The sequence below is a fragment of the Schistocerca cancellata genome, chromosome 3, assembly GCF_023864275.1.
Source record: "Schistocerca cancellata isolate TAMUIC-IGC-003103 chromosome 3, iqSchCanc2.1, whole genome shotgun sequence".
NCBI classification, from domain to species: domain Eukaryota; kingdom Metazoa; phylum Arthropoda; class Insecta; order Orthoptera; family Acrididae; genus Schistocerca; species Schistocerca cancellata.
This window is the reverse complement of record NC_064628.1, coordinates 119,911,674-119,932,525: the sequence shown is the minus strand read 5'-3', so window position 1 is coordinate 119,932,525 and position 20,852 is coordinate 119,911,674. Positions and strand designations below refer to the sequence as shown.

At 38.5% G+C, this 20,852-nt stretch overlaps 1 protein-coding gene across 1 annotated transcript in view; it reads right to left on the bottom strand.

Moving 5' to 3' along the window:
- Window positions 1–20,852, bottom strand: part of LOC126176158 (uncharacterized) — a 182,804-nt gene that overhangs the window by 97,825 nt on the left and 64,127 nt on the right. Inside the window, exon 3 of the mRNA XM_049923300.1 lies at window positions 10,413–10,804. Coding sequence (XP_049779257.1) covers window positions 10,413–10,804 — 392 coding nt within the window. The remainder of the gene's footprint in view (window positions 1–10,412; window positions 10,805–20,852) is intronic.

Sequence of the window (20,852 nt, the reverse complement as noted above, 5' to 3'; positions counted from 1 at the left end):
GGAGATCCTGCTGGATTACTGGAATGGGATCACTGTGGCATGGTTTGAAGGTGGAAGTATCTGACAGCTGACGAAGTCCTTCTGCCACATAATCCTTGCGGTTCAAAACAACAGTGGTGGAGCCTTTGTCAGCCGGTAGGATTATAAGGTCGGGATCAGTTTTTAGATGGTGGACTGCAGTTCTTTCTGTGGATGTAAGGTTAGTTTGCATATTGAGGGATTTGGGGAATGATGTTGAGGCAAGGTTCGAGGTTAAGAAATTCTGGTAAGTTAACAGGGAGTGGTTTGGAGGCAGGGGGGGGGGGGGGGGGGCGGTGTATCACGGTTGGATGGAGGAGTGAACTGAATTACACAAGGTTCAATATTGGTCTAATTGGTTGGGTTCGTGGCGAAAAAATGTTTCCACTGTAGGTACCGAGAGAAGGTCTTTAACTAGTCCTGCATGTTTGAATTTGGGAGTGGGGCAAAAGGTGAGGCCTTTGGAAAGGACTGATATTTCTGTGGGACTAAAGCTTCTGGAGGAAAGGTTCCTAACTGTGTTGCGGGTCTTTTAGGTCCTGGGTTCTGTGTGGTGGCCCTACTTATCGATTAAAGGCTACAGGGACTTAGTATCTGAAGGTGATTTGGATTCTCAATCTAGCCTGAGTATCGACAGAGAGAACACGTCAGGGATACCTGGGTTATGCTGCAGCAAGTAAGTGATGTGGCACTGCCCCCTGACAAGTGTTTACTGATATACAGCAGCCCAGTAACTGCAGTCAGTCTCTCACTAGTCACTGAAGTCTTAGTTATGCACTGCTGATTTACGTTTGTGATTGGATTTTTCTCCTAGTGTAGCTGTATATCAGGATGTATATGTGGACAAGAAAAAAAGCCTGAATTTTTCCTGGTTAAAAGTACACCTTTTCCTGGCAGAAAATACACTCTTTCCTGGGTGAAAATACAGTACATCCTGGGTGAAAGTACATTTTTCCATGTTCAGTGACAACATATATTCCCTCAGATCTGTAAAACTTATCAGTCCTTTGAATGGTTAAGGTTTTACACACAGGCGTTGAACTTCCCAGTATTTTAGAAAATAGAACTCAGCAAAAACCAATGTGTTTTGGAAAGATCTTGGCTGCACGGCAACAAGTACACTGGATATTTTTTTATTATGATGAAAGCATGAACACAAATTTCACCAAATGCAGCACAGTGGCTTCCAAGGCTCTGAAATCAAGATTTCGCTGCATTATGTGCTTTTGTCAAGCAATCATAACTCCTATCATGTGATCTTGCTAGCTTATGACAGCAAATATTCAGAGCATAGGACATGTGATGTAATCAGCCAATAGCAACAGCATTGTTAAGTAGTACATACACACAAATACTAAAAGTTAATAGTTTAAATTAATATACATACAATAAAGCTACAAGAAAAGCTAAGCATTCACATATAATATTGGTTATCAAAAAATTTTTGCTGACCCCCCCCCCTCCCCCGTGCCCCCCATTAAGGGTTGTGGTTCAGCAGGATCCTAAGAGCACAGCTTAAAGTGCAGCAGCTGAATATTTCTGACATGCTTGATTACAAGCTTCATTGCCATGCATCAGACATTTTGTGGGTTACCTGGGTTATGCCGCAGCAAGTAAGTGATGTGGCACCACCCTCTGACAGGTGTTTACTGATACACAGCAGCCCAGTAACTGTAGTCAGTTACATGTAAAATTGCTCAAGAATTCATCTCATATATTTTTAATAATTATATGTTTTTCCATCATTATTGCATTATTTGTAATCTATGAAAGAACTAAAATAAAATGAAAAACTAACCTTGAAGCTTGGTCTTTTGTAGCATGTATTACCCTTTAAGATACATCGAACACAAATGTGCCCATCAGGCAAAATCAAACAATGAAAAATCCAGGATGGAATGTAACAATATTATGAAAAGGGGAGTTGCTACTAATCATATACCAGAGATGCTAAGTCACAGAAAGGCACAACAAAAGCCTGTCAGGAAGTTCGTTTTCAGCCATCGAAGTTTTTGTCAAAAGTAGACAAAACACACACACACACACACACACACACACACACACACACACACACACACACACACGCACGTGCACAAATGCAACTCACACACAGTCTCTGGCAGCTGGACCTCCATCTGTCAAAGACTGTTGTCATGTGTGTGCGAGTTTTTTAGCTCACTTTTTAATGCTTCTGTAAAATTTGCAATTAAGTTACAAATACTGCTTGCAAAAATTGAAGAGTAATTAAAAGGCAGTCACTCGTTGAGATTTCTTGCTGCATTTTTGTTTCTTGTTATCAAATATTTGATTATACAATAGAGAAGAGATGTTCATAAGTTGCATATGACATCCACAGGAAGTTTTTAATCAAGTGGCATCCTCAGATTTTAGTTAATTCAGTAGCGCTTCTTCGTAACATCAATATGTATCCCTGCAACACTTCTTTTTCTGCTCTTTATTCCTGTTTTGCCATGATTTTTATTCATGAATAATAATAATAATAATAATAATAATAATAATGCAACAACAGTGGTGACTGCTCTTGTTTAAAAGCATGACTGCACTTCTGCAAAAAGTACTTGCAGTGAGTTTCTGAAATGAACTTGTCCCACACCTCAGCAAGTGCTTGCAGAATTTACTTGTTAGTTGACACAAACCTTTCAAAGTGTACAGTAATAATGCGCATCCGTGGGCAGTGTGACATTGGCAGTGTTCGGAGACAAATTAATGTCTTACAACTAGTAGCAATTTTCTCTGCTTCTGGCAGCACTACAGAAATCATCAAGTTATCATGGCCAAACAGTAAACAGTTGCGAGGCCATATTCATTAAAAGCAGTTTGTTGTTACAAAGTATGGCATAATATTTGTTTTAAAGCCTTTGACACAGTCTGCTATTGGCAGACACTTGTGTGTGCTCTATGTTTTGTTATTGTAAATGGTGCATTTTCTTTGCAGCTTAAGTTTTATTTTGGTGTTATTCTCTCATTTATGTTTTGTTGCTGCAGTATTATTTTTCAGCGGTGGGCTGAGATAAAATTCTTTGTTAGAATATCGCTTTACAAAAATTCAAATCAAAACTAAAACAACGAAAAATTCCCAGAATTCTAAAAAAATCCAGTGTTTTTGCCAAGTTGTCCCAGGGTGCATACACCTTGTATTTGCTTTAAACAACTCGGCTTAACACTGGACTTGTTTTGGTTATTATCTCTTCTGTTACTCATCTCCAGAAATTCTATTCTGATTCATGAGATTGTACGTTACTATCAGTGCGACCTATCACAACTGTGTTTCTACCTATGCAGAACAGGATAGAAAATTCTTAGTATACTTTACAGAAATAGCCAGCATTGGTTGCTTGTGTCTGTTATTGTCCTGCTGCATTCATTCCACTTCGCTGAATGTTCTCCTTACTGATGCGATTTATGCAACTTGATGTGTGAATGAATGAAGGTACCCCCTTTTGAGTTTATTTCTATTTCATGTTGCAGTTAATCACTGAGACACTCTGCTTCTTGTTAGTAAGGTGGGTGTCTTTGGCATACCATTTTAGTTTCTCACAAAGAGCCCTTAATTGTGCAGAAACATTAGAAAATTTAAAAACAGAAATGGGTAGTTCGAAGTCAGATACAGTGTGAATCACTTCAGTTTGGTGGAAGGAGGAACAGGACACCTGATCAGATGAGTACAAGATTACAAATGTAAAATCAAATATTGGTAATGCAGGAGTATATCTAATAGTGAATAAGGATATAACAAGGTGAGTAACTTACTATGAACAGCATAGTGAAATGATTATTGTCGCAAAGACAGACAGGAAGCCAATACTCACCACAATAGTACAAGTTTATATGTCAACTAGCTCTGCAGATAATGATGAGATTGAAAAGGAATGAGATTGAAGAGCTGTGTGATGACATAAAAAGAAATTATCCAGACAGTTAAGAGAAATGAAAATTTAATTGTGATGGGCAACTGGAATTCAATAAAAGGAATGAAGGAAAAATAGTAAGAGGATATGGACTGGGGGAAAGGAATAAAACACAAAGCCATCTGGAATAATTCTGCACAGAACATAATTTAATCACGACTAACACTTGGTTCAAGAATCATAAGTACAAGATTACAAACGTAAAATCAAATATGGGTAATGCAGGAGTATATCTAAGAGACCTGGAGATACAGGAAGGTTTGAAATTGATTATGTAATGATAAGACAGAGATTTCTGAACTGGATTTTAAACTGTAAGACATGACATATGTGTACTCTAACCACAATCTGTTGGATATAAACTATGGATTGAAGAGAAATTGACTGAAGAAATTGCAAAAGAGCAAGAAATTACTGAGATGGAACCTGGCTAAGTTAAAATAACTTAAGGTTTCAAAGTGAGCATTAGGCAACTATTGACTGAAACAGGGTAAATAAATATAGTAGAAAACAAATGTGTAACTCTGAGAGACGAAATAGTGAAGAAATCAGAGGATCAAATAGGTAAAAAGACAAGGCCTAGTAGAAATCCTTGGATATTACAGGAGACACTAAATTTAACTGATGAAAGGAGAAAATATACAAATGCAGCAAATGAAGCTGGTGAAAGGGAATACAGGCATCTAAAACAATGAGACTGACAGAAAGTGCAAAATGGCTAAGGAAGAATGGCTAGAGGACAAATGCAAGGAATGCCAAACAACCATGGATTTTAAACACATCAATCATGTGAAAACCAACTCACAGATTTCCAACGTTACATACTGAAAGCTTTGGATCAAGGTAACCAGGCAGATTGTGTATTTCTTGATTTTCGAACAGCCTTTGAGTGAGTACTGCACCTACGCTTATTGTCAAAAGTTCGATCATATGGAGTACTAAGTGAAATTTGTGACTGGATTGAGGACTTTGTGGCACGGCTGATGCAGCATGTTATCTTGGATGCAAAGACACTGTCAGAGGTGGAAGTAACTTCGGGTGTGCCCCAGGGAACTGTGTTGGGCTCCTTGCTGTTCATGGTGTATATTAATAACTTTGCAGACAATATTAATAGCACAGTATTAATAGCAAAATCATGCTTTTAGCAGATGACACACTTACCTATAATGAAGTACTATCTGAAAGAAGCTGCATAAATATTCAATGAAAATAATCAATTTTTTACAATGTAATGTAATTGGATAGCCAAAAAAATCTACTTAGCAAGAGGCTGCAGGAGAACATGCACATAAAATAAGGTTACACTTATGCAAACTTTCGGAGCCAATGGCTCCTTCTTCTGGCAGGAGGGTTGAAGGGGAAGGAAAAGGACCAGTCTTTCTTTTTCATCCCGTCTGGTAAGTCTCCCCTAAGCAAAGGTTCTGGGTGACTTATCCCAAAATGAACCTCTTTTCTCACACCTCTCTGGTCCTTTTCCTTCACCCCTCTTCCTTCCCCTTTGACTCTTCTACCGGAAAAGGAGCTACTGGTTCTGAAAGCTTGCACAAGTGAAATCTTCTTTTATGTGTGAGTTCTACCATCACTTGGTTAGTAGATGTTTTTTATTTATATATTTATATTGCATAAATATCCAGTCAGATCTTGATAAGATTTCAATGTGGTGCAGACATATCCAACTTATTCTAAATGTTCAGAAATGTAAAATTTTGTATTTCACAATACGGAAAAATGCAGTATCCTATGATTATAACATCAATGAGTCACTGTTGGAATCAGCCAACTCACACAAATACCTGGGTGTAACACTTTGAAGGGATATGTCATACGAATACCTGGGTGTAAAACTTCGTAGAGATATGAAATGGAATGATCACATAGGTTCAGTCATTGTTAAAGCAGGTGGCAGACATCGGTTTATTAGTAGAATAATGGGGAAGTGCACTCAATCTACAAAAGAGATAGCATACAAATCACTTGAGCAACTGGTTCTAGAACATTGCTTAAGTGCATGGAACTCGCACCAGATAGTATTAATAGGGGATATTGATTGTATACAGAGATGGGCAACACAAATGGGGTGTTTAATCTGTGGGAAAGCATCACAGAGATACTGAAGGAACTGAACTGGAGGACTCTTGAAGATATACATAAACTATCCGAGAAAATCTATTAATAAAGCTTCAAATGATTGCTTTAGATTACTATAGGAATATTCTACAACCCCCTACATATCACTCACATAGAGTTTGTGAGGATAAGATTAGAATAATTAGGATACATGTCACATTGTGATAAAATTTCACCATAAACAAAGAACAGGTTATGTTAACAAGCAGCATCATCACAATAATATACAATTTTATTATATATACATACAATAAAATCTAACACTTAATTATCCCTTGCTCAAATTATCACTTCATTCTCTAAATTCTTATACTGAATACTAGCATTCCTTCTACTGCTGTAGCCTCATTTTTAAAATTTCTGGCTTCATATTAAATATGTTTTTGCCCATAAACTTTTCATATATTGTCATCCCCATTTATTGTGGAGTCTGTGCATATAATTTCAACTGGTGTGTGGGTAGCATAAAGTTATTTTTATTTCTTGTGTTATATGTATGGTTAAAATGATTCTCCTCAAATAATTTTTGTCTGCTGTGTAGGAAGATCATAATTTCATAAATGTATATGGAGGGTATAGTTAGGATGTTTAGTTTCCGAAATAAAGGGCAACAAGACTGTTTGCTATGCAGTACATGTGTATCGGGCAATTTTTGCAGTTTCAGTATTCAAGCTACACTACTTGAACTTCTCCAGACAATTATCCCATATCTAATGACAGATTCAAAATAATTGTGATACACAATTGTTTGTGAACTCCAAACAGTGGAATTTGCTAGAATTTGCATTGCAAATGCAAAACTGCTTAGTCTATTTGATAGGAAGTCAATATGTGTATTCCAGCTTAAGTTCTTGTCCACAATTAGTCCCAGGAATTTGACCATGTCAACTTCGTTCATAGGTTGTTTGTTATGTTGTTTGTTGGTTGGTTGATTTGGGGAAGGGACCAAACAAGGAGGTCATCGGTCCCATCGGATTAGGGAAGGATGGGGATGGGAAGTCAGCTGTGCCCTTTCAAAGGATCCATCCTGGCATTTGCCTGAAGTGATTTAGGGAAATCACAGGAAACCTAAATCACGATGCCCAGACTTTGGTTAGAAACACCATCCTCACGAAGGCGAGTCCAGTTTGCTAACCAGTGTGCTACACCGCTCGGTCTTATTATGTTGTATTTTAAGTTCCACATATTTTGAATGTCTGGTTTTGAAATGTACCATATGGGTTTTTGCAATGTCCAGTTTCAACCCATTTAACTGGAACCAGTTTTCTAAGGTATCCAGTGTGCTTACGATGGAGTTCAGAATTTTTTCTGAATCATCATCTTCAATTAATGCAGAAGTATTGTCTGCAAACAGAACTGAAGGGGAATTTATATTTATGGGTAAGTCATTTACATAGAACAGGAACAGGATTGGCCCCAAAATGGAGCCTTGAGGCACACCTTGTGATACTGTACTCTATTTAGAATAATAATTCACTGCATCTGAGGTGATAAAGAAACGCTAATAACTTGTCCAATGGGCTGTACCCTCTGCCATGCACCTCACAGTGGTTTACAGAGTATAGATGTCGATATAGAGGAATGTATAACTAGTGGAGAGATAGGTACCACCTATAGGAAAGTTAAATAGGCCACTGAAGAAAAGAGAATCAGCTGTATGAATATCAAGAGGCCATATTAAAAACTGTTTCAAAGCAAAGAAGATAAATCTGAATGTGGAAGGACTGTTTATAGAGGGGCTCTACAAAGGAGAGGAATTTGAAAACAATCTTATTGAAAGGGAAGAGGAAGTAGATGAAGATGAGATGGGAGATGGTTGTAGCCTGTTCCCGATGTTGTTCAGTCTGTATAATGTGAAAATCAGAAAAAGAAACAAAAGAAAAATTTGGAGAAGGAATTAAAGTTTAGGCTTCTTCAAGGCTTCTACAATCACCACCAGTGCTGGATCTTCTCTCTATTTAGCAGCACTGTCATTTTATGCAACAATGACTCAAATTTCTTTTCATGCTGTTGCGTTCCACTATGATGATACATCAGAACAGTGAATGGCATGTCAAATTAATGTAGCCAGAACTTGCTAATGGCCCAAACGACTGCAAGTCACTCTTTCTCAATTGTATAGTAATACATCTTGAACTTAGAGAGCACTCTGGAAGCATAAGCTATCACCTTTTAAGTAACTTCCTGAATTTTTGTCTGAAGTGCCCCTATCCCAAAACTGCTAGCATTGGTGTGAAGCTCTGTCTTGAAATTCTTGTCTGACAGTGCTAGAACTGAAGATGTTAGCACCTCCTTAAGGGCATGAAAATCTCTCTCCTGAACCTTGTTCCAAGAAAATTTGACATCTCCCTGCAGTAGTTCTTGAAAGGAATGAGCCTTGGTACAGAAGTCCTTTATGAATCACTGATAGTATGAGCACATTCCATGAAAACTTCTCACATCATGAATGTGCCAAGCAGTTGGAAAATCTATGATTGCTCCCATTTTCTCTGGATCAAGATTGACTCCATCACCATTCACCAGGTGCCCCAAGATTTTTCTTTCTTGGAAGACAATGAGGCCCTTTTTCAGATTCAGGTGGGGATCTATAGTCTGAACACACTTTAACATGGTTGTCAGGCAGCTTAGATGTTCTTTAAATGTCTTCAAAAAATGACAATGTCATCCAGATAAAAAAGACATGTCATCCATTTAAGGCACAGAAGCAGGTTGTGCATCATACATTCAAAAGTGGCTGGAGTGTTGCATAGTCCACATAGCATATCCTTGAACTCATAGAAGCTATCAAGAGCAAGGAAGACAGTCGAGGGTGTCATCAGTACATGGCACTGGAAAGACATGTTTCTTCATAATTTCGTTTAGTCATCGGTACTCAATGCAGAACTGCCATGTGCCGTCCTCCTCCTTTGCAAGGACCACCGGAGAAGGCCAAGGACTTTCTGAATGTGCAATGATGTCATCTTCCAACATCATATTCACTTCCTCCCAGATTATCATTCTTTCATCTGGCAACATCGTATATGGATGACCTCTAGTGCTAATGCAGTGTTTTACGATGAGCCGCTTGGTCGGTCTTGTCCCCACTCCAGATTTGAAAACGTCCAAAAATTTATAGCAATTATGAATCATTAACCCAAGTAACATTTCTACTGAGAGTACATCAGGTTGAACCAATATCTGCTACATCAAGAATATGGACTAAGAGTAGTAGTAGTAGTAGTAGTAGTAGTAGTAGTTCTGTCACTGTGTTGAAACATGTATAAGTTAATTATTCTCCAGCCAATGGAATGAAAATGTTTTCTGTAAATGTTGCATATCTGTAAGTAATACATCATGGTCAACATTATGATAGTTTCACACTGTATGACAGCACTTAAAGACATGTTAAAACACTAATGCCTTGCAAGTTTTTGACCAATTATTGCTTTTTGCCTTGGGCATAATTTTAGCATAGCATCCTCTTTCCAATGTAGAGACATATATGACCAATAACACAAACAGCAAAAATAATCAATTTTTGACAAGATAATGTAATTGGTCGGATAAAAAATCTACTCACCAAGCAGCGGCAGGACACACACATAAAAGAAGGTTATAATGAGGCAAGCTTTCTGAGCCAGTGGCTCATTCATCAGACAGAAGGGTTGAAAAGGAAGGAAGATGGGTGAAGCAAAAGGACTGGAGGGGTCTAAGAAAAGTGCTAGATTTCAAAAAAGTCACCCAGAACTGTGGGTCAGGGGCCACTTACAGGACGGGATGAGAAGGAAAGAAGTCTTTCCTTCTCATCCTGTCCCATAAGTAAGAAGGAAAGAAGTTTTTCCCTCACATCCTGTCTGGTAAGTCTCCCTTGACCTGCAGTTCTGGGTGACTTTTCTGAAATCTACCCTTTTTCCTAGACCTCTCCAGTCCCTTTCCTTCACTCCTCTTCCTTCCTCTTCAACCCTTCTGCCTGAAAAAGGAGCCACTGGTTCCGAAAGCTTACCTAATTATAACATTCTTTTATGTGTGTATTCTACTGCCGCTTTGTGTGTAGATTTTTTATCTATCCAATTACATTATGATATCACAAACAGGTACCACTGAAAATGAAGATAGATGAAAGTATTCTAAAGATGAAAAATACTTTTGATTTACTAAATACTGGAAACCATAAACGTCAATAACAGTTTTGATTGTAATGCAAGCTTATATTTGAGAAGTCGTAAGTTTAAGACATGGCATTATGATAACTATTTTATAAAAGTAATTAAATGATTTATTTGTGATCCTAACTGAATTAAAAGAGTTAATATCCAATAAACAAACACTTTTGAGAAAATATAATTATACTTATCTTACCTCATATCCAGAATTTCCAGTAGGTGAATTTGTTGGGACTAATAATGTAGTATCCTCTGCCTTTGCACTGTAACTTATAACAGATAGTGATGGTAAAGATGTTTTTAATCTTCTTGTTATTGGAACAGAATGCTTAAAATGATCACTGAAGGAAAATGCAGATTTTGATTTGAGTCGTTCTGCCCTGTGAAATGTCACGTTTGTTCCTTCCTTTTCATCTTCTGTCTTGTAAAATGGCTCCACAATTGGTCTTATATCTAACTCAGATTGAATTTTCCACTCCTCATTCAGAAATTTCAGAATGTACTGAGCTCCCTTGTCTAATATATCTTGGGGTGGATATTCTATTGGGTTTCCTGTAAACTGCACTCCCCTTAAATTAGGCACCAGTCCTGCAATAAAATCACAGGAAGCAGTATAGGGTAATTTACTGTACGTACTTACAGCCTGTATGGTGAAAAATTTCCATATTCCAATAGCACATCATTCCAGAGACATCAGACATATGACTAATAGTATGTAGGAGATTGTTTTGCTACTATTACACCATTTAATATATAATTAAATTAAATTCTGACACATTGAAGCTACAATTTGTTTTATATTCATCCTAGAGAATGGTTAATGGCTGATGCAAAGTTTCTGACATAATCAATTTGGCATGTAACTCATTTGGATGACTTCACATGGTGAAGAATCAGTGGGAAACTACAAGAAGGGTGAGGTGTGATGATTGTAGCCCAGGAGTTTTGTATTGCTCGCAGGATTGTTACACGTGCATGGGAAGCATTCCAACCCTCAGTCCACAACTGCAGCAGATGACTACTACATTGTGCAACAGACAAGAAGGGATGCACATTAAGCAGTGGGGTGCAACTGCAACCAAATTTAACATGCTGTGTTCTGTCAACACCCACACATCAGAAGCACAATATGCAATTGTGACAAGCATACAGGGACAGAACCAATGAAGAGTGAGTTTGCATGCTCTTCTCAGATGAGAGCAGACTCATTCTGAATAGTGATTGTGGATTTACCCTCATGTGATGAGAGGTGGGAACACACAATCCACCCAGGAATGTTGTCAAACACAATCATCTTAGTGGCGTAGGTGCTATGGTGCATGGAGGCATCACGTTGCATGGCCATACTGACCTCAAAATCTTTGAACATGATAAACTTGCTGGTCAATATTGCTGTGACATTGTACTCCCTCCACACAGGCACCATTTCAGGGGTGCATTCAACAATGACTTCATTTTTTATGGATTACAATGCATGACCACATTGAACAATGCAGTTGAATGAGGTCTTGGAACCAGAGGATGTTAGGCGAATGGACTGGCCTGGCCATTCCCTGACTTAAACCCCACTGAGCACATGTAGGATGTGTTGGGGAGACATACTGCAGCACGTTCACATGCACCAATGACCATCCAGCAGTTGTCAATCATATGGTCAAGAAATGTAACGCCTTACCACAAGAACTCCCTACCAATCTTGTAGCCGGCATGGGAGCATGTTGCAGGCCATGCATTGCTGTCTGAGGTGATCATTCACCCTATTAAGAACCATGTCCTGCCGCCTTTTGTAATGTTCAGGGATTGTAGATTGTATTTTATTGGTCCCGTTGTCTACATAGCAGCTTATGCATAAGAGATTGGACAAGTCAAGTTATAAATATACAGGCTGAAAGTCATTTCAAGGCATACATATTTAAGCTTACAATAATACACTTTACACGTAAGTATTTATATAACACATTTCATAAATTTAAATATTCTTCAATGGAGTAAAAGCAGTGATGCTGTAATTATGACTTTAGAGATTTTCCAAATATATTGACCTCAGTGATAGCTTTTATGTTTTCAGGAAGTTTGTTATAAAGCTTAACTCCCATGTGAAAAGTACCTTTTTGGCACAGTGCTGTGCTGATTTGAGTCCTATGTAAGTTTCTGTTTTGTCTGGTAAAGTGCTCATGTATATCACAGTTTTTTTGCAGTCTCTGGTCCTTGCCTATTACATTTAATTTAAAGAACAAAAGGGTTTCCATAATGTATACACATGGTAATGGAGGAATACCAGATTTCTTAAACAGGGGTTTACAAGAGTCTCTAGGCTTGCACCCAAACTAGATTCTAATGGCCCTTTTTTGTAGTTTAAAAGTGCTATTAGCTGTTTTAGAGCTTCCCCAGAAGGTGACCCCATATCTAAGATGAGAATGAAAGTACGCATGATATGCATTCAATACTGTTTTCTCACTACAGCATAATTTTAAAGAACAAAGAAGGTAACATGTTTTGCTCAGTTCTGCATTGAGATACTCAATATGCTTATTCCATCTGATGTTACTCTGCAGTCCTAAGAATTTGGTTTCAGTACTGTTACCAACTGGTTCATCATTGATAGAGACTGATGAGATAAACATGTCCTTGTTAGGAACATTGTGGAATTTTAGAGCAACGGTTTTCTTACTGTTTATTACAAGCTGATTACTCTGTGCCCAGCTGCTAAGTTGTTTTGTGACCATGTTTACTGTCTGCTGTAACTATTCATCGTCGTCTCCTTTTAGTAGAATCATGGTGTCATCTGCAAATATGATTGTTTTGTGTGCATCAGTATTTAAGCTTAGATCATAAACTGCAGTAAGATCAATGTAATTATTGTCTCTGAATAAAAGTGACATTTCTGTTCATCTCATTGTTTATTTCTCTTAGTTACCTTCTGTACTATACTGTACCGGTTCTTTCTACATATGTTTGAGGCTTCATCTAGCTATGTTACTTGGCAGTTTCTCCTGGACATTGCAAAAGGCAATACATGGTTGTTAAAAGGGGGTGTGATCACTATGGACAGCAATACATGCCTCTACACCAGTACGGTTAAAAGCTGCTGGACGGTCATTGGTGCAGGTGAGCACCTTGCAACACATCTCCCCAATGCATCCAAATGTGCTCAATGAGGTTTAAGTTTGGGGAATGTGCAAACCATTCCATTTGCTGAATATCCTCTCATTTCAAGAGTTTCTCCACCTGTTCTATTTGATATGATTGCACGTTGACATCCATAAAAATTAAGTCATGGTTGAATGAACCCATGAAAAGATGCACACGGGGAAGGAGTAAATGACTCCACCTCATTGATCATGTCCATATGCTCTTGCCACAGTTGCAAATGGTGCTGCCAATGTGGAGGTGTCAACAAACATAACATACTGACCATTAAGCGAAGCGACTATCCCGATGCAGTAACCATGCCAAGGTGGAGTGTCAAATTGCATGCCTTGGAGTCCTATTAATGTGGTTGCAATTGCACCCGCTTTTTGATGTGGGGCTCTTCTTGCCAGCTGCTCAAAGTAGCAGTCATCTGATGCTTGTGGGGCTCTTCTTGCCAGCTGTACAAAGTAGCAGTCATCTGATGCTGTAGCTGACCATGGCCAGACACCTCTTTTCCTTCAGGCACCAGTGTCTGTGGTTCCGAACACTCCCCATGCACATGAAACAATGCTGTGAGTAATACAAAACTCCTGGACTATACTCATCACACTTTATCCTTCTTTCAGTTTCCTGAAGATTCTTCCCCATATAAAATCTTCTATATATTGTCCCTGTGCCGTGTTTTCATGAACACCACCACAATACACAGTAATTGCTCACTGATTGACACACACTGTCTTTTTCCCATTCCTTCAATTGCCTTTTGTTGTGAACCAAATCCCATTTGGCACTATGATCATGCTGACCTAGTACTATGTGACATCCAGCTTTCTGTATACGACTGTAAGACCTCTAGCAACACACTCTTGCACTTTCATTAATATCCACAACATAGTTAATACGTTAGGTTACTTTCAACAACACCCTTAAGTTTTGCAGTGCTGTGTAATATAATGGAATTAAAAAGATACCCACAGAGAGCTTTAATAGCATTTGGCAATCCGTTAAATAAATTCTCGTATCTTGGCCAGGAACTGAAGCAGCTAGCAGGTGGGCATCCTGCAATACATCTCCTCAATGCATCCAAATGTTCTGTAGCTGCAGCTGAGATGGGCATCAGCACAATGAAAGCTACAGCTGTGGCAATAACATGGATGCTCCACTGGAATCAAAGGTGGAAGAAGTAAAGAGAGCAGTAGTTCCAGCAACATTTAACAACAACAAGGGCACACAGCTATTGCCAGTTGTAAATCTGCCTATATCTCTGGCTATCAATGATCATAACTCCAGGGTGTTGACAATTCTGCGAAACCCATGTGAGGCAACAATGTTTGGCCATCTAGAACATCCTGTGTCATGGGCAGTGCCTCTCACTTCGAGCATGATATAAGGGTGATACACAGCCACTTTTGATCACTCTACTCTAGAATGTGAACATAATAGTTTATTACCTAGCTTGAATCACTACACTGAACAGACTAGATATGGATTCTCCTCTTTTCTGATATTATGGACCTTGCATTAGTCACAGACTCTGGTTGGTTTCTTCTTTTGGACTTTGGGTCACAGTACTACAACTGATTTGTTCATTTCTGGGCTTGTATTGTGATTGTGCTGGTACCTTATGATGAGCCAGCCAATAAATTTTACTGTGATTTTAGAAAATGTGTAACACGGTAAAAGGAAGTAAACAATTTGGCAATAATTGTTGCAGTTCATGCAACAACAACATGATCAACAATAGAAGCAATTGGAGGAGCAACAGGAACTGCACAAGGAACAGATTACCTATTGGAGCTGTAGCTGAGATGGGCATCAGCACAATGCAAGCTACAGGTATTCTTTTTGTGCCTCTTTTCTGACCATTTGACAGCATGAAAGAAGGCAGGGATGTATATCAATGCTAATTACAACACTTTAGACGCAGACATACCAGAGCTATAATGAACCTGAACTACTTTTGCTTCTAAAACAAGCAATTGTCATTGCACAACTCAATTACATTGCTATTTAAAGAACTGTGTAGTCACAAAAGTTATTTAGAACAAACTTGACTAACATTTCACTATTGCCTGAAGTTACCAAATCAAACATACACAATATGGATCACTGACATGCGGCAGCTCAGTCCTTTGCAATTTATGTGTGAAAATCTGACATGTCAAACAGCATACTCATATTTCTTATTAGGGGTATTGCAAGTGAGTTTTTGCCATACAAGCAGGTTTAAAAAGGAGTGCTAAAACTTCCAGGGCCTGCACTTAAGAAAATGATGTATGCTGGGCACTATCTTGAAGTCTTTCACAGAGCAAGTAATTACATTAAGTGTATACAGAGAAATATGGAAGTGGCATAGGTCAAGGCTCATCTGATTTCCTGTGCAATCTTAGTCCCAGTCAATTTCCTTCTGACCCTATTAACATACTTTGACCAAACCAAAACAATACTTGTACTATGCACCCCATAGCATGACTTATTTCAGATTTTTTTTGGGTCATCAGTCTTTTGGCTGGTTTGATGAGGTCCTTCATGACTATTTCTCCTGTGCCAACCAACTCATCTCATAGTAGCACTTGCACACAATGTCCTCAACTATCTGTTGTATATACTCTAACCTAAATCTCTCATAAAATTTTTACCCTCTACAGCTCCCTCTAGTGCCACAGCAGTTATTCTCTGATATCTATCCCTCCTTCTTGTCAGATTTTTCCATATACAGTATTACTTTCCTCGCATGTTGTGTGGAGGACCTCCTCATTTCTTATGAATCCACCAGTGTTCAATGCCCTTCTATAACATCACATCTCAACGTTCTTTTTCCAGGTCCCTGCCCTTCCCCAGCCTTTGATTCACTTCCATACAATGCTGTGCTCCAGACGTATGTTCTAAGGACTTTCTTCCTAAAATTAAGGCTGATGTTTGGTACTAGTAGATTTCTTTTGGCCAGGAATGCTGTTTTCCTTCGCTAGTCTGCTTTTTATGTCCTCCTTGCTTCATCCATTAGGCGTTACTTTGCTTTAAAAGTAATACAATTCGCTCACTACTTCTACTTCTTCATCACCAATTTTGATGTTAATTTTTTCGCTAACCTCATTTCACCTACTCCTAATTACCCTCAACACATATTCTGTGTTCAGCATACAGCTCATTCCATTTAGTGTGTCATGTAATTCTTCTTCCCTTTCATTGAGGGTATCAATGTCATCAGTGAAACTTGTCATTGATTTTCCTTCATCCTGAATTTTAATTGTGCTCCTGAACCTATTCTTTATCACCGTCATTGTTTCTTTGATGTATAGATTGAACATAAGGGGCAAAACAATACATTATTGTCTACATACTTTTTAATCCAAGCACTTCATTCGTTGTCTTTCATTCCCTCTTGGTTCTTGTACATGTTGTATATTATATGTCTTACTCTAATTTTTTTCAGAATTTCGAACATCTTGCACCATTTTACATCGTCAAACACTTTTTGTAGGTTGACAGACCCCTGACCCCAATTTCATATTTCTTAAGTCTTGCTTCCATTACCAGTTCCAATGTCAGAACTGCCTCTCTGGTGCTTTTAACTTTCCTAAGGCCAAACTGATGATCACTTAAAGAGATTTTCAATTATCTTTACCATTTTTCTGTGTATTATTCTTGTCATCAACTTGGACACACGAGCTGTTATGCCAACTGTGTGATAGTTCTGATAGTTCATCTGCAAGGCCATCTTTACCTATGGGCAAGGGTGGGGAAAGAAAAAAATGTAGAGCATTCAGGTATCTTTCAATAAAACAATTAAAAGTCAGTATTAAACAGGTTTTTGGCAGGGCCGGAACTGAGAATTTTTCATGGCTACTCTCAAGTTGCCATCCATCTACCAAAATGTTAAAAATACACCAAACCCCTTGTCTAGCTCCACTCCCCTTGCAAACTATTGTATGGGCACCATTGCTTACCTGCTCTGGTTATATTCAGAATTGCTTCAATGATATTTTTCTGGAAGTCTGATGGTATTCCTCCAGTTTCATAGATTATTATACACTTGAATAGCCACTTGGCTGCAACTGTCTCTAATGATTGCAGAAATTCCAAAGGAATCTTATCTATATCTTCTGTCTGATTTGATTGTAGGTCCTCCAAAGCTATATCTGGATCCCCTATGTCCTTCAAATCAATTTCCATTTATTCCTCTATCACATCAGCAGACAGTTCCTCTTTCATGCGTAGGCCTTCAGTGTACTCTTTCCACTTACCATCTCTCTCATTTATGTTTAACAGCAGAATTCCTCCTGCCCTCTTTTTGTTAACACCTTTCTTTTAATTTCACTGAAGTTTCTTTTTACTTTTCTATAAGCTGAACTTTACTTAAGTTATTTAAATGATTCAACTACTCCTGTCAACAAGAGACTTTCAAGCTTCTAAAAAAACAGAGACAACTACATAATGGGTGTAAAACAAAGAAAAAGGGTTTAGCTAGAGAGATGCTGAATAAAACACATTGGGCTGCCAAGGAGCAATGCGTGAAGCCTACAATCACTACTGCAGCAGAATACTGTCAAACGATCTTTCTAGAGTCATTCAATGTAAGTCAATGGTCAATAGTGCATAAATACTCAGATCATGCAATACTAGTCGGAGGCCCAAACTCTTTGCCTTTACAAATGTTTGCTTGTGCCTGTATATGTGTGGATGGATATGTGTGTGTGTGCGCGAGTGTATACCTGTCCTTTTTTCCCCCTAAGGTAAGTCTTTCCGCTCCCGGGATTGGAATGACTCCTTACCCTCTCCCTAAAACCCAAATCCTTTCATCTTTCCCTCTCCTTCCCTCTTTCCTGACGAGGCAACCGTTGGTTGCCAAAGCTAGAATTTTGTGTGTATGTTTGTGTGTCTATCGACCTGCCAGCGCTTTTGTTTGGTAAATCTCATCATCTTTCTTTTTAGATATATTTTTCCCACGTGCAATGTTTCCCTCTATTATATTCATAACATTAATTTGAACCCATTCATTATATATATATATATAAAAAGAAAGATGATGAGACTTACCAAACAAAAGCGCTGGCAGGTCGATAGACACACAAACAAACACAAACATACACACAAAATTCATATATATATATATATATATATATATAACAAAACCAAAGAAATTCTGGTCATATATAAAGGCTGTCAGTGGCACCAAAGTTAGTGTCTAATCACTCACGAGTGAGGCAGGAACCAAAACTGAGAGTAGCAAAACAAGAGCTTAATGGTTAACTCCATTTGTACGTATTCCTTTACATAGGAAAACCCAGGACAACTGTCCCAATTTAATCCTCATACCACTGAAAACATGGGTGGAATATGTCTTAGTGTCAATGGTGTTGAGAAACAGCTGAAATTGTTAAAATTGAACAATGCTCCAGGGCCCGGTGGAATCTCTATCAGATTCTATACTGAATTTGCAATTGAACTAGCCCCTCTTCTAACTACGATCTGTCACAGATCCCTTGAACAAAAAAACGTGCTCAGTAGTTGACAAAAAGCACAGGTCACAACCAGTTACAAGAAGAGATCCACAAAACTACCATACAATATCCTTCACATCAATTTGTTGTAGAATCTTAGAACATATTCTAAGCTCAAACACAATGAAGTATCTAAAACAGAACAACATCCTCCATGACAACCAGCATGAATTCTGTAAACACTGATCATTCAAAATCCAACTTGCACTTTTCTCATGACGCACTGAAAGCTTTGGATCAAGGCAGTCAGTTAGATGCAGTATTTCTTGATTTCCGAAAGGTATTTCAGTCAGTACCACACACACACACACACACACACACACACACACACACACACACTTATTGTCAAAAGGGCGATCATATCTTTGGATATTAAGCTCACTTTGTGACTGAAAAGATGATTTTTTGATAGAGAGAATGCAGCACCATCATCAGATGTAGAAATAACTTCAGGTGTGCCCCAAGGAAATGTGTTGTTCATCTTTTATATTAATGATCTTGCAGACAGTATGAATAGTAACCTTGGACCTTTTGCAGGTGATACAGTTATCTATAATGAGGTACTGTCTGGAAGAAGCTAGATACAAATTCAGTCAGATCTTGATAAGATTTTGAAGTGGTGCAACAACTGGCAACTTGCTTTAAATGTTCAGAAATGTAAAATTGCGGATTTCACAAAATGAAGAAATGTAGTGTTCTACAACTATAATATCAATGAGTCACAGCTGGAATTGGCCAATTCACATAAATGCTTGGGTGTAACACTTTGTAGGGATATGAAATGGAATGATCACAGATGCTCAGTTGTGCATAAAGCAGGTGGCAGTTGGCAGACTACTGGGGTAGAATACTGGGGAAGTGCAATCAGTCTACAAAGGAGACTGCTTACAAATCACTCGTAGTGCCATTCCAGAATATTACTTAAGTGTGTGGGACACATACCAAACAGGACTAACAGGGGATATCAAATGTATGCAGAGAAGGGCAGCATGAGGGGTCACTGGTTTGCATGACCCATGGGGAGAGTGTCACAGAGATGTTGAATTCAAGCTCTGGCTTTAAATGATGATTCTAGGAATATACTACACCCCTACTGGTCACTCACATAGGGATTGTGAGGACAAGATTAGATTAATTATAGCACCACAGAGGCATTTCAACTATCCGTCTTCCTGCACTCAGTGTGTGAATGGAACAGGAAGAAATCCTAATAACTGGTAGAATGGGACAGATCCTCTGGCATGCACTTATGATTGGTTTGCAGACTGTAGATGTGGATTTGTTAAAAATGTAGAATACCTGGTTACACTGCCTCTGCTGCACAGTGCAGCCACCATGCAAGCTTAGATCACCATGGCAACAGTTAAAGGCATGGGCAAAAACAGGATTCAACAATAACAATCAAATCCATCAAGACTGGCAATAAGAATACAGAGGTATGATTTACTAATTCCAGGTCAATACAGGCACATCATTAATACTAACTGACCTCAGCACCCACAAGCAGTTGGGATCTCCAGTCTTGTCCCAGCTCATACAGAAACATCAGAGTCCACTAAAGATGACTATCTCAACAGGTGTCAGCTTCAAGTGTGTTATGTACCCTATAAAAATATGGGTAATGGATCACCTGGTTGTCAAAAACATCTTTGGGCTAGATTTATTTACTGATTTTGGATGCAATATTGCAGATACCAACCAGGTACTCTCAGAAGCTAACCCTTTTCAATCATTGGAATTTTTTTACGAAGAATACGCTATTGTTTCCTCCCCATTACTTTGCTATGTGGTAAACTAGTTACATTACATTCAAACTGCAGTAGTTCCCCATTTCTTCTGCCAATGACCTATTTCATTCACATTCAAGTATGTTGTTTAGACTGAATTTGATCAACTGGAAAAACTGTGCATTCTGCAGCAAGTGCCACGATGTTATTGGGTATCACCACTTGTGTTTATAACAAGAATAATGGGAATTTCCATATCCAGTCAAATTGTTCTCT